The sequence below is a fragment of the Panthera uncia genome, assembly GCF_023721935.1.
Source record: "Panthera uncia isolate 11264 chromosome D3 unlocalized genomic scaffold, Puncia_PCG_1.0 HiC_scaffold_8, whole genome shotgun sequence".
Classification (NCBI taxonomy): domain Eukaryota; kingdom Metazoa; phylum Chordata; class Mammalia; order Carnivora; family Felidae; genus Panthera; species Panthera uncia.
Window position 1 is genome coordinate 26,132,685 of NW_026057586.1, and position 13,963 is coordinate 26,146,647.

At 56.2% G+C, this 13,963-nt stretch overlaps 1 protein-coding gene across 1 annotated transcript in view; it reads left to right on the top strand.

The window, feature by feature from the left end:
• The window catches only part of ZBTB7C (zinc finger and BTB domain containing 7C), a 350,350-nt gene extending 342,471 nt beyond the window's left edge, over positions 1-7,879 (top strand). The window contains exon 5 of the mRNA XM_049620109.1: positions 4,752-7,879. Coding sequence (XP_049476066.1) covers positions 4,752-5,403 — 652 coding nt within the window. The 3' untranslated portion in view covers positions 5,404-7,879. The remainder of the gene's footprint in view (positions 1-4,751) is intronic.
• Positions 7,880-13,963: the final 6,084 nt, after the last annotated feature.

The window sequence follows — 13,963 nt, forward strand, 5'->3', positions numbered from 1 at the left end:
GCGAGATAAGGCGTAACTGCCGGGTGCCCAGCAAGCACCTGGTCCATGCTACCGGTTAGTACGGAGAGCCTTGGTTCCTTATCTGCAGTAGCCGGGACCGGTGCTCCTCGCCCATCCGTGTGCTCCCCCTGCATCATCTTCCAACGAGACAGGGCTGCAGGAGCCAGGGACAGGGAGGTGGCTCTGCAGAGGGACAGCTCAGGAAAACGGCACACGTGATGGCCCCTGCCCTGGAAATAACACGCATAGAAAATAAAAGCAGCCAAGGCACCTCTGAGCACTGTTTTTTCATCTGCCGAGAGTACCCGTACGGTCGAAAGGGGCCACAGTACGGAGAGAGAGGCTTCGCTCCCGGAGCTCACGCCCTGCAGCGGGGGCAGGGAAGGGGAGACAAATCTGATACCTATGGGGTCATTTGGGAACAGGAGACGGTGATGCCGACACGTTGTCTTCTGTTGCTCCCTCCTTGCCCCTCAGTGACCTAGCTTGAGGTACAGTACTCAGGTCGCAGATGCTCTGGAAGGCGAGGGCGAAGGACGGACGGGGCCTGGGCGGACAGGGAAAGGCTTGTAGAGGATTGCCCTTGAATTTGACCTTGAAAGGTTGGCGGGAGCGGGAGGAGGGGGAGTTGGGAGTGGGAGACATTTCAGGCAGGGCCGTTTGCAAAAGTAAACTGAGAAAGAGGTGCAGGGAGGAGGGGGGCCGGAGCCAAGGGCTCACGGCTGGAAAGGAAGGAGTGCACACGCTGACATCCGGGGTTGGACCTCTGGTGGGAGCCCAGAGATGGAGCGCTGGCGCGGGAACACGAGATCTGCGCAGAAAGGGAAGGACACAGGGTGTACCAAACATCCACGTCTCACAATATGGCAGGCTCCGCATTGGAGGGAGGGAAGCCTGGAAGCCCAGCTCGTGCCTGCGGGTGGCCGGGGTACAGAGTGACCAGAGCACAGCCTGCTAGTGGAGCAGCATATCCATGCGCTGTGCGGGTGCAGTACTGTGGGGGCCGGGGGCTAGCAAGTAGGGGGGTGATCTCTTTTTTCCCAGCTTCGTTGAGATATAACTGACGTCTAACATGTAAGCTTATACAATGTCGTGAGACCACAATAACGTGGTGGTGAACACGTTAACACATCCATCACCTCAGATAGGGGTAAAACAACCATAACGCATGAAGCCAACTAGCGAGAAAGAGATTCAGCGTAAGCCCATTACCCAGAACACCCAGAACATCCGAACGCTTACAGAACACCAGAGGTCGCAATGGTGCAGCCCAGGGTCCCCCCGCCCCATTGTAGAGGTCAGGAAACTGGGGCCCAGGGCAGCTGAGGACCTGGTCCGGTTCTTGGAGTGTGGCTGGCCCCAGGCCTCTCAATGCGCATGTGCATTATATCCACGCGCAAAGGTCGTTACAGGAATAAGGAGGAGACGTGACCTTAGAAAGCCATTCCCTCTCTGTCCTCGCTTTCCTCATCTTGAGAGTTAAGGGACTGAATGAAATCAGTATTTTCAAGGTCCTCGCAAATATACTGCTAAAATGCAGGTTACTGGGCGCACTGACTCAGACTGTGAATCACAACATGTTAATGGGATCCTGGTAGACTGGATGATCTCTAACTTTCTTTTCCAGGACTAACATATCATAAGCTTTGCAGCTCTACCCTCCACTGCTCCCACGAAAGTCTCCATTAGGGACAGCCAGCTCCTGCCCAGGGCTGAGCCCCTCCCAAGGCATGCCCCGGTCTTCTGGCCCCAGAGTCCCAAAGCTGGCTGCAAATGCCCTGTTTTGATTGTCCTAGTCTGCACTTTCTGAGGCAGCCCTGACTCCCTCACAGGCTGGAAGTCCCCGGTTTGAAAATCTACCCTTTCTCAACCTCAGAAGAGCTTGCAAACAAACCATACCTCAGACTGCTCCCCACGCTCCTTGGCCCCTCGTGCCCGGACACCTTTGGGAAAGCTGCTTGACTTCTCTGAGCCTCAACTCTTCCTCTAAGTGACGAAATTATCCTGGGTATGTTGAATCTAATTCATACAGACTCAGCTTCTCTCATCAGTCCTGGACAATAGGAACTGATGTCTGGCCCCAGGTTCAGTTCTGCACAGAGAGGTTAAGTAACTTTCCTGAGGTCACCCAGAAGGTTAGTGGTGGGTCCGCAGCTGCAGCAGGGGCTCCCAGACCCCTAAGGGGGGCCCCACTCCTACACTACAACTTGCCTCTAAATAACAACCTCCCAGGGTCATTGAAATGGTGTAGTCGTCTGCCCATAGCAGGTGCTCAGTAAAAGAAAGTCACCTTCTCAGCACTTCCTACACATGCCAGCTAACTGCTGCTAAGATGTGACTTAATCTGGATGCTCTAATGAAAAGCTTGGGAGACGTTGTGGATATTTACAGTGGGCCCTTAATATCTAAAGATTTACCATTTGCACCGTCCATTATTTGAGGGTGACCCTCAGCATCAATACTAATTATGTGCAACAGTGATTTTGAAAAATATCCACCTTATAAGGTTATGGTGGGATTAAGTGAGTTGATATACTTAAAGCCCCACTGATGACTCCAACGGAGTCCTCCACCGGGCCCTGGTGAGGACACAAGTCCCGTAGCCAGTGAGCGCGCCCAGCTGACCACCTGGCATCGGCATTTCCCTGAGCGCCTAGATGAATGTGTGAGTCCCAAGACACGTCCCTCATGACTAGATCGCGTTGCTGTTGGGGCACAAAGGGCACTGTGCACCCCACTTCTGCAGCGGTGAGGAAAGAGGCGTGAGTTCTAGCCTCGGCTCTGCCATTACTCTCTGGGTGGCCCTGGCGAGGTCCCCTCCCTGGGCCCCAGTTTGCCCGCCAGCAAAGGTGGCTCTCAAAGTGATGCGTGGACCCATGGACCCGCAGCACCAGCAGCGGCATCTGGCAGCTTGTTAGGAACGTGTGTTCCCTGCCCTCTCCGCCTGGGGACCTCCCAAATCACCGTCTCCGGGAGTGGGGCCCAGCATGCTGCTTCATCAAGCCCTGAGAGCCGTGCTTAGGCAGGCTCAAGTTTGAGACCCACTGGCCCCTATGCTCGCTTAAGCCCCTTCCTGTTCAAACCCCCCAGTCACCTGGATGAAATGTGGGTTATAGACACCATAAGGGCAGTATGCTGTGGCTAGGGAAGGGAGCGTGGGATGTCACAGCAGGGTGCCATGCAGTCTGGGCGAAGCTGGTGGCTCGTGGGAGGGGCAGGGACGGAGAATGTGGAGGAGAGGAGGGTCTGGTGTGCAGGGACACCTGCCGGCTTCGGAAGCTGCATTCACTTCCTCCTCCCTCCCCCATATCCATCTCCCAGGTGCCCTGTGCCTTCCTGGTAACACAGGTAGAAGGGGTGGACCCGTCCTGGTCCTCCCCTGCTCTCTGCCAGTGTACCTAAGAATGTCCTTTTCTCTCCTGCCCCGCCCCTGGGGAAGCAGTCCAAAAATGAGAGCCAGTGAGACCTCTAGCGGCCAGGGGACACCAGGAGACCAGGACCTGCTCCTGCTGTCCTGCGGTTGGTTATATTGAGCATGGTTTAAATCTGGCCATTTCAGGGCGAATGCCTGGGCTCTGCATCTGTTCCGACCTCAAACCCGAGGCAAAAATTACAGACAGATGCCCCACCCCGGGGCCACACCTGCGGTGAGGAGGTAGGAGACAGGACGCAGAGCTCGTTGGCCTGCCAGGCCTGGTGGGGGAAGGCTGCGGAAAGACCCCGAGAGGGGTTCTTGCAGCCCACCTGACTCCACTTCGGCCAGGCTGGAAGGCTCCTCTAGCTGCCTTGTGCAGTGCTCGGTCTTTAGGAAGACAGCCCCGTGATGTCAGTGTTCCTTGCGAGATCACCAGGAGGTGTGTTGAATCTAGTCTGACACGAACCCGGATTCTCTCCGTCAGCCCCGGACAATAGGAACTGTGTCTAATGCTAAATTCAGCTCTGTGCAGAGACGTCGAGTAACTTGCCTAAGGTCTTTCAGCATGTTCGCGGTGGGTCTGCAGCTGGAGCAGGGGCTCCCAAACCCCAACGGAGCCCCACCTTTACACCATACCTTCCCTCTGAATAATAGCACGTAAATCCTAAAAAGCTTTGCCCTAGATTAGGCTACATTCTTGTCGCACCTGGCTCTTTTGTAAACCCTGGAATTCTCTGCAGACAAAGAGGAAAGCCCACAGCTTGGGATGCGAAACCACAGTGCAGGAGACTTGAACGAGGTGTGCCCGGCTTCTGTAGCCTCCCAGATTAGTGCCGAGGACAGATCTCCAGAGCCCAGGGGCCAGGATGGGGCAAAGGCACAGGAGGAACAGGAGGGAAGACCTGCCTGGAGACAGTGGGTGCGAAATTAAGGCGCAAGGCGGTGTCAGAGGTCGCCACACCGCGCAAGGGCTAAGGACAGGCTGCTGACTTGTGGGGAGAAGTGTCCCCGACAGGCACATTTTCCAGCGTGCGAGCCGGGCCTCCGACAAAGGGTGCGGCTTCCTTACTCGGAGCTGACGAGTAAGCGGGGTCCTGGAGGGAAGGAGGCCTTTCAGGACACCGCTCCTTTTCCAGCCCTCTGATCCAGGTGAGTAGCCACACCCGTTTGCAGTGAGGCCGCGTTTGCAAGTAAACCCTAGCACGGGGCCCGTTTCTGGCGTTGGACGCCACGGCCGTGGCCAGCTGGAGCGGGTTGTGGAGGAAGGGGGAAGGGGCTGGGGGGCGCGGCTCCCGGGGTTCCCCGCGGGGACTGACCGCCGCCTCTGCGTTTGCAGGCAGGACAAGCTGAAGATCCACATGCGGAAGCACACGGGGGAGCGGCCCTACCTGTGCATCCACTGCAACGCCAAGTTCGTGCACAACTACGACCTCAAGAACCACATGCGCATCCACACGGGCGTGCGGCCCTACCAGTGCGAGTTCTGCTACAAGAGCTTCACGCGCTCCGACCACCTGCACCGCCACATCAAGCGCCAGAGCTGCCGCATGGCCCGGCCCCGGCGCGGCCGCAAGCCCGCCGCCTGGAGGGCCGCCAGTCTGCTCTTCGGGCCCGGAGGCCCCGCGCCCGAGAAGGCGGCCTTCGTGATGCCGCCCGCGCTGGGCGAGGTGGGCGGCCACCTGGGCGGGGCGGCCGTGTGCCTCCCCGGCCCCAGCCCCGCCAAGCACTTCCTGGCGGCGCCCAAGGGCGCGCTGAGCCTGCAGGAGCTGGAGAGGCAGTTCGAGGAGACGCAGATGAAGCTGTTCGGGCGCGCGCAGCTGGAGGCCGAGAGGAACGCGGGGGGCCTCTTGGCCTTCGCGCTGGCCGAGAACGTGGCGGCCGCGCGGCCCTACTTCCCGCTGCCCGACCCGTGGGCCGCGGGCCTGGCCGGCCTCCCCGGGCTCGCCGGCCTCAACCACGTGGCCTCCATGTCTGAAGCCAACAACTAGGCTGGTCTTTGTCGATCCCAGTCCAGCGGCCCTTGCCCCCTCTCCCACCAGGCGTCCCCTGCCCTACCCAGTGGGTCTGGACTGTTTCTTTCAAATCACAACGGAAAAGAACGAAAACGTATTAGCAGCAGCAGTGGTATTTTCTAGGCCTCCCAAGGCCTCCTGCATCCCTTTTGGTGGTGTCTGAGGCGGGCATCTCCTCCCACAGGGCCTGGAGCCCAGGGCCTGGCCTCTACCTGGCTGTCTCTCCGGCTGTCACACACAAACTCACAGGGACCCGTGCCCCGAGGAGGCCACACCCTGGGTGCCCAGGAGCACTCTGGAGCTGTGTGTGGGGCTCGATGGAGGAAGGTAGCTTGGCCAGAGGCAGACCAGGTGGAACAGGGACGAGGCCTACCGAGGGGCCTGGGGCGCCCATCCTAGCTGAGCCACCATTGTACGGCAGAGTCCCTGCTGACCCTGCTCTGGTGGGTCACTTTTCTCGTCTCCAGCCATCCCGGGATCCTTGTGGGAAATGCCCTATTGGCAGGGAAGGCTCCTGGAGTCCGGGCCCATTATTCCTCACTGTCCTGTGACCTTGGACGGGTTGGTCGTCTCTACCCTGCTCCGAAGGGGAGCTGGCAATTTAGTTTCCCCTCTTGCACCCACCCCCACACATATACACACCTGTCCCGCCCCCACCCCCCCACCCCCACACACACACAAAAGAACTGAGAAGGTGGGAGCTTTGCACGCCTAAAGTCTCTGGTGAAACCGTCTATCTTGCCGGATTTAGTTTTCTCACATCCACCTCTCTATTAGCACAGGTGAGGAATGTGGCCACCCTAGACAGGAGTGACAAAGAAGGGCTGAGATGTGCCATGTCCACAGGCAGCTGTGGGGAACTCCAAATACTCCAAATACTCTCCAGGCAGGCAGGCCACCGTGTAAGCCAGGGCCCCTGGGGATGACTAGTTAGCATTGACTCCCTCTCCAGGGCTGTACAAAGTCTCTTGGGACTCCTGGGGCCAACACGGAAGGGCCGAGAGTCACCTCTTAACACCTGGCGGCTGCCCCCCCTCTGCCCTGATTCCTAGAAACAGACAAAACACCCGGTTACCCAGGGTTTATGTTTGTTGTGGGTTTCTCAGGGCTCCGGTATTGCTGGGGATTGCCCCCTTTGCTGTGTTTGAACACCCTCAAGCCCTCCCTCGTGGCTCGGGCAGGAAGCTGGGTGGTTTGGCTTCCCTCGGTGGTGGGAGGCGGGGCCCGGCTCCAGTAGGGGGCTCTGTGAGTCACAGCTGCCCACACGCACGCACGCACGAATGCACGCTCTCCCTGGTTCATAAGCTTGCAGTAGGTCTCGAGAAGGAAGACAGCTTTGCTGGCCCTGTGCCTTCCTCTTCTCTCCCCTTTCCTGCCCTCCATCCCTTCTCTTGCTGAGTTTGCCTTTGTTTCTCGGTAGTCCCGACGGTAGGAGGGTTCACCTGCATGGATTACCCAGGGCCGGTGTCCCCAGTCCAGGAGCTGCGGGCACAAGAGACTTCGGCTCTTCCTATCGCCTTGGCTTCTTCCTGAGCAAACACACACACACAAAAGAACAAAAAGGCCAGAGAAGACCACAGACTCTGTCACTCTCCAGCTCCCCAGCAGAGGACCCTGACTCCACACCCCACCAGACGCCATTCCGACCAGAGGAAACTGGTCCTGACACCCTTCTGTCTTCAGACACCATCCTTCTGGGCAGCCACCTCTTAGAGTCCTGTCTCTGTTTCTGACACTTGCTTCTGGGACCCATCAGCCAACATCCCCGTGTTCCCCCCCATCAGCCAAGGGGTTGGGGCTGACCCAAACTTTAAAAGAAAACAAGGAAAAATGAACAAATTGGAATCCAGTGGTGTTGGGGCTTTGTTTTTATTTTGTAAAGGTAATGACTTCTTATAAACTCCGTTTTTCAGACAACTGGTTAGTTCTTTTTGTTTTCTCTTGGCTGCAATTTGGAGTTGTATATTGTAAAATATCCAAAGATCTTGAGTACTGTATGATCGAGGAGAACTTGACACAAATGTTTTGTGGGGGTAGGGGTGGTTGTGTTTTGTTTTGTTTCTTTTTCTTTCCTTTTTTCTTTCTTTCCTTTCTTTCTTTTCTTTCTTTTTTTTTTTTTTTTTTTTTTTTTTTTTTTTGTGTTTCAATTTCCCTGTCCCTCTGTGGGGAAGCTTTGGAATTTTTTCCTATTTATAACTCTTTTTTATGTGATTGCTTTCTGTAAAATGACACAACAGAGTTTGCCTTAGTGATTCAAAGGACAATCTTCCACAACTTTGGTCGCACGCCGCAGCCCGCCGAGAAAAACTCTCAGCTAATTTTCTGGCCTATTTATTAAACAGTATTAACTGACTTGATTAAATTACCGAGAGTTGCACTTCTGTGAGAGGTGACCAGCCGCTAGTCGGTGGGTAGGTGCTCGCTGTAAAAAAGGACGGGACGCTCGGGTGTTAGGAGCTTACAGTAAACGTCAAAGACACCTTGGCAGAAAGCACAAACCCGTATGTAGTCGCCTGAAGGCCGGTGTTCCGAGTGACAGAAAGCTGTGCCGGTCCGTTTCCTGGTTCAGGTTGACGTCCTCCTTCCAATTCTCGTTTCAGTTGTCAGTGGGCAGCTGCGTGGTAGGGAGGCCAGAACGTAATTCCTCCGTGTCTCCTGCCCTGAAGACCTGTGAGGCACTATTTGATCGTAAGCTTGCCTGTTGGGGATCCCCTTCCTTGCCATGGTAAACATGCTTAGGCACCGAATGCAGCACGTCTCCGGACAGGGCAAATCTGGGTTTCCAGACTCCTCCGAGATGTGTGTCCTCGGGCTAACCACTTCCCTACTCTGGTCTTCCCTTTCCTCACCTCTAACGACAAAGGGGAATAAGTACCCAGAGCTTCTCCAAGTGTTCCACCCGAACACCCTCCAGCAGCCGGGGGCAGTCCGTTGGGGAACGGGGCCTGAACGCCACAAAACGGCCCGAAGCCACCTTCCCACAGTGTAAAAGTCTGCAGCTGCAGGTTGTGGCTTCGAAAATCACGCGTCCACCTTCTATCGCGTAGTATAGATGCATTTGCCTTAATAGAAAAACATCATCTTGCACTACTTGCCAGTTACACTACTTGTCTTTTCCCCAGGATCTTCTAGTAAAGTCAGAATGTTCCTTAGCGACCCTGCAGCTTTGAGAGGCCTAAGTTCACGGCTGAGGGCTTGGGGGCCAGCCCAGCTCAGTGCAAGAAATACGAGGCCACTGAATGCTGTAGGCAAACATGGAGAAAGGATAGGGAACTGACTCCCAATAGGTCTTGGCCCTTGGGGGCTCCTAAACTCATGTGAGTAAACTCTCCTCTAGTCCCGGCCAGGTGGGCATTCCATAGAGCCCTGCCAGGTATGGCCTGCTCCCTCGGCCTCCAAGGAGGTTAGGGAGCTGGGGTTCTGTCAGCAAAGGAACTCCCAACACAGGGCGGGAGGGAAGGGTGGGAGAATGAGGCCACTGAGGACAGGCCGAAGAAACGTGTGCCTCTTAACCCACAGGGGAAGGCTTAAGGGAATACGTTCGAACAGACCTTGGAACTTCTAAAGCCCTGTCAGGTAGAGGGAGGGTTGGACCAAAAGTCTGGCCAACTCAAACGGATAAGAGGGAGATTCCAGGAGGTAGCTGGGTGTCCAAACAAAGGAAGATAACTTCTAGCATCTGGAGTTGCCCTAAAGAGGCATGAGGTCCCTTGTGAGGCAGTGAGCTCTTAGTCATTGGAAGGCTTCAACACAGCCTTTCAAGAATGCCAGAGAGGAGAGTCTCCTCCAGAAGAAGGAGGGCTGCTCCCTGGGTCCTTTCCGTCTGATTTGGGAAAAGGCGAATATGTATCCTCACGTGAGCCTGGAAGGACTGTGCCAGAGAGAGTGGGTGACACGTGGAAAAGATGAGCTGGGAAAAGTTCACCAAACTCAGCTCGGTGGCCCAGGGCTGTCCGCCCTCCCCCACCCGCAGCCCTCCTCCGGCCACATCCAACAACGCGGGGCCAGAGAAACGGGACCCTGTACAAAAGGCCCTGACTTATTTTGAGGCCCTTCTGTGACCAAACAGTAATGAACCAACAGGAATGAAGACCGTCTCTCATCCTGGGCCTTTATCTGTCCCCAAGGCCCGAACTTACGGCGGAGAACAAAGGTCTCCACTTGGCGGGCTGCAGCGGTCGGTCCGTGTCACATCCCGGCAGCCCTCTCCCCAGACCCCGTTCCTCCTCGTGTCCTGCGACCTGGCCAGCTCGTCCTCCCTGAGGGTTTTCCAAGCTTACCGCAGTGGACAGGCGGGCATTTCCAGAAACAGCCCAACTGTGTGTTGCCCTTGTGTGTGTGTACTTGCCCTTCTGAGCGCCAAATGCCGTTAGGGCTTCGTAAGGGAAAGAGAAAGAGCAGGGCCTCCTGGCCACAGGCTCCCTCATCCGACAAGTCTGTCACTCTCCAGGAGTGAAGGGTCAGGAGGTCCTGCAGGATGGAAAATGCCACCTGCAGGCAGAGGGTCAGAGGCCCCTCCAGGGACCCGAGACAAATTCCGGAATCAAAAATGTTTGTAACCGGTGGTCTACTTCCCAATCCCCCCAACCCCTCCCCACCCCCCGCCGTGTCACCCTGTCCCCTTCTCCGGGTGCCTCTTCCTATCCCAGCTGTCTTTCAGGACGGAGGGAAGCACTCTGTCTTCTCTTCCCTGCCCTCTGTTGACACCCTGATGGGAGCCTCGAGGGTGAACGTGACTCACAGGCTCCCTCTCCCGGCCTTTACACACCCCTGCTCCTCGTTCAAGGTGGAAAGAAAGGCCCTGGAGCAAAGCGGTTTCAGGCCTCAAGCAGCCAACAGGGATGGCTGACTCCGACGACAGCCTTGAAATCACCCCTGGACCTCCCCCGCCGCCCCCCACCTCTCCCCTACCCTGCTGAGGGGTGCAGGAGTGGAGGGGGTTGCAGGAAGCAAGCAGATAGCCCCTCTCCCTCCTTTCAGCTTTGAAGCACTGAGGACTGAGTCAAACACGCATTTCCAGCAATTGATGGGGAGAGGATTCCCTGGGGAGGCTTTGCTCATTCTTTCCTCCTTACCACATCCTGGGCAGGGGCTGTTGTGACCTTGAGGGACAGAGCCCACACGGCCTAAACCAAAAACTCTGGGCCCAGAAACGGACTGACAAATAAGGACAAAACATCTCAAATCTGGACCATCCTGGAAAACCTGGAAACTGATCACTTGAGGTGCAGCCAGGCACGCACGCACGCACACCCACACATGCACGCGCACACATGCACGCGCACGCACACACGCTCACGCACACAGAGTCGTCAGACAAATGATACGCAGGCTGATGTCATCCCTCCTTGTGACGATAGGAGACACGGCAGGGCATGGACAAGACCCAGCAAGGCCATTTTCCCCACAGGCCTCCCTGCTGGAATATTTATAACGCGTACTCTCATTCTCATCCTTGGGATTCCTCTATTCAACCATGAACTTTGACCCTGGCCATAAATGCAAAAGAATAAACAAAGGGGTTTCTGGAATAAGGAAGGAAGATAGAGTGAATCAGACCCTTTCCCGTGTTCCTCTAAAAATGAATACACTACGCACACAACCTCTGAGTGACATTAACTGCTTTATGTTTCCTCAGAGGACTCTTACATCCATCGGTTGACTGGATTTCAGCCCAATGCGGCACATATCCTTATCCCTATTTGTAGCAGCTGAGATTCTTAGCCAAACAGCAGAACCCATCCAGGTAGCTTAAGTAGAAAAGGCATTCATTAAAAATGAGAAGTCTCTTACAGAATCTCCACAAGGGCCGAAGAGTCAGGCTTGCAGTCACCAAGATCAGTTGCGCAGGTTGCATACTGCACAACACCAGGACTCTTGAAGAGGCCCTACTCACACCTAGACAGACCTGTATGTTTGTTGTAACAGACATTCGGTTTGTATATCACAGCCATTTTCCAGCAGATGGCAGTAAAGTGTTCAGAAGTGGTGCCCTTGTCAATATTGCACATAGTCCAAGGCCTGGAAGCCAGGAACAACCCCAGGGCGCGCTGTGCCACATTGTTCCAGCAGAGATCTGATTGCTGTCGCTGCTAGGCGGAGACCCCACCGCTCACCCTACTAACACCGGGCCTGTGACCCCGGAGCGCCACCCCGTGGCCCACTCCCCACCACCCTGCTGCCCGAAGAAAACAGATCCCACACAGCTGGACCTCCTCACCTTGCTCCCCGCCGCGTGGCACCTTGCGCCGGTGCATCTGACTATGACAGCTCACGGCCCATGCCTCGCGGCCTAACGGCAGGCCGCCTGGGAAAGTAAGCCTCCGGCTTCCGCCTTGAGAGGGAAGGATTCATGATGCATATTCTCCAAATAGGAAAAGAGTTCCAATAATGTGGCCTCAAAACACGCCACATACCAAGCGGTTTTCTGCAGATGGGGGGCGGGCCCGAAGCCCGAAGCGGCCAGAGGGTGAGGACAAGGGGGCAGGGCCGGCGAGCTGTGGCAGAGACGGGGCTGGAACCCGGATGTGCTGCCTCCTGGCCACTGCACCACGCTGTCCCCTCAGAAGCTGAGGCCCAGAAAGAGCCAAGGAACAGAATTCAGACAATTTAGACGAATTTAGACAGATTTAGACGATTCAAACAAAGCTCGTACCGGCCGTTTTCCGCCCCCCCAACACGCCAAGGGCTCTGCAGCCCTGGAAAACCCTCGTTCAGAGCTCCCCCACTCCTTGTCCCGGAGACATACAAGCTTGCCACCCCGGAGTGTAACCGTCGCCAGGCTGGGTCCCCCTTGTCCCCCTCTTCCTCCCTGCAGGGACCCAGAACTTTAACCCACATTGCTCTCCCAGTGCCGAGATTCAGGCCCAGGCTCAGGCTCCCTCCTCAAAACGGGCTTTTCTAGTTTAATCCGCACAGCAGAGCCCGCGTGTGGGCTTTACTGACAATGGCTTTATTATCTTGCCATTTCGATATCATTCCTTACAGGAACGGCAATCTGAGACGCAGAGATGCATTTTCATTTCCTAAAGGCTGGGGGTTCCCACGGAGGTCGGCCTTTGCGGGGTGGGGTGGGGGAGGGAGGGCAGGAGGGGGAGGAGGGTGTGGCATAGAAAGAAAGAAGGGAGCAAAATGATACGGGGCTCGCCACCTTCCTTCCTCCTCCAGATGGAGCTGCTAGTGGCTGGAGAGGATTCCAGAGTCTCCCTCCCCATCTGCCTGCAGCCCAGCCTCTGCCCCGGGGACTGACCCAGAGCCTCTGTCAGCCCTGGAGCCCCTGTGTTCCCGGGCAGCCTTGCTCGGCGCCATAGAAAGAAGGAGGTGACATCTCAGAGAGCTGTCCTGGGGCTGGAGGAGGCCTGTGGAACACCAGCCCCGCCTGCCACTTAGTAGGTGCTCAATCCACATTGGTTTCCTTTTTTCTTTCCTCTCTGCCCCTTCAACGCCACGCAAAATAATTATGCTTATTTCTGTTTTTCACCTTTTCTCTTTTGTGTTGCTTTTATTCCTCCAATGGAAGAGGAAGGAGGGAAGGGGAGAGTGTCCGAGGGAGGGAGGAAAGGACCAGCGCACACGGCTTATCCCGGTGCTTGTCTGAGTTGTTGTTTTGGATAATCCAATGATGGGGGTTAATCGGCTGCTGGTTCCTGTGGGAAAGCTGGGAGAAGGAAACGACGAGGACATCCTCTTTTTAAATTAGACTATGGAGCTGGTGATTTCTCAGGGTTTGCCTGGCATGGAAAGCTGTTTGAAGACACCCAGGGAGACCCATTCAACAGCAGAACTTTGATTACCTGTGGCTACGGCCTCCTCTCCAGATGCTGCCCAATGATAGCCCAGCCTCCCTCGGTCCCCCCGGGCACCACAAGGACCGCTCTGGGGCTGACAGCGGCTGCCACACACCTGGAGGGGAGGGAGGCGAACAGAGGCATGTGCCTGTCCCACATGCCAGGAAAGGAGTCGTGATTTCAGAATCGGAGCCTAGGGGCGCCTGGGTGGCTCGGTCGGTTGAGCGCTGACTTCGGCTCTGGTCACGATCTCGCGGTCTGTGAGTTCAAGCCCCGCATGGGGCCCCTGTGCTGACAGCTCAGAGCCCGGAGCCTGTTTCAATTCTGTGTCTCCCTCTCTCTGACCCTCCCCCATTCATGCTCTGTCTCTCTCTGTCTCAAAAATAAATAAACGTTAAAAAAAAAAAAAAAAGAATCAGAGCCTAAAAATTTGGCTCGGAAAAATGAGAAGGGTTCTCAGCACAGCCCTTCGGCCTGGAAACCAGGCCCCCGCCCCTGGCTCCATGTTTTAAAGGGCTCCCCACGGGTCCCAGAATCTAAGGAGCCTGTGCCCTTTCTGGATGGCACATGCTCAGAGTACCTGAGACCCCCCCCCAACCCCCACAACTCCCAGCAGACCCCTCCCCAGGCCTTTCGGAGGGCAGGTTGCTGCAGGAGTCCCTCCCACTAAGCTGAGGGACAACCAGGGGCAGCTGTTTATTGGGGAGGATGGACACAACTCACACCTGCTGACTGGGGCGCGAGCGAGC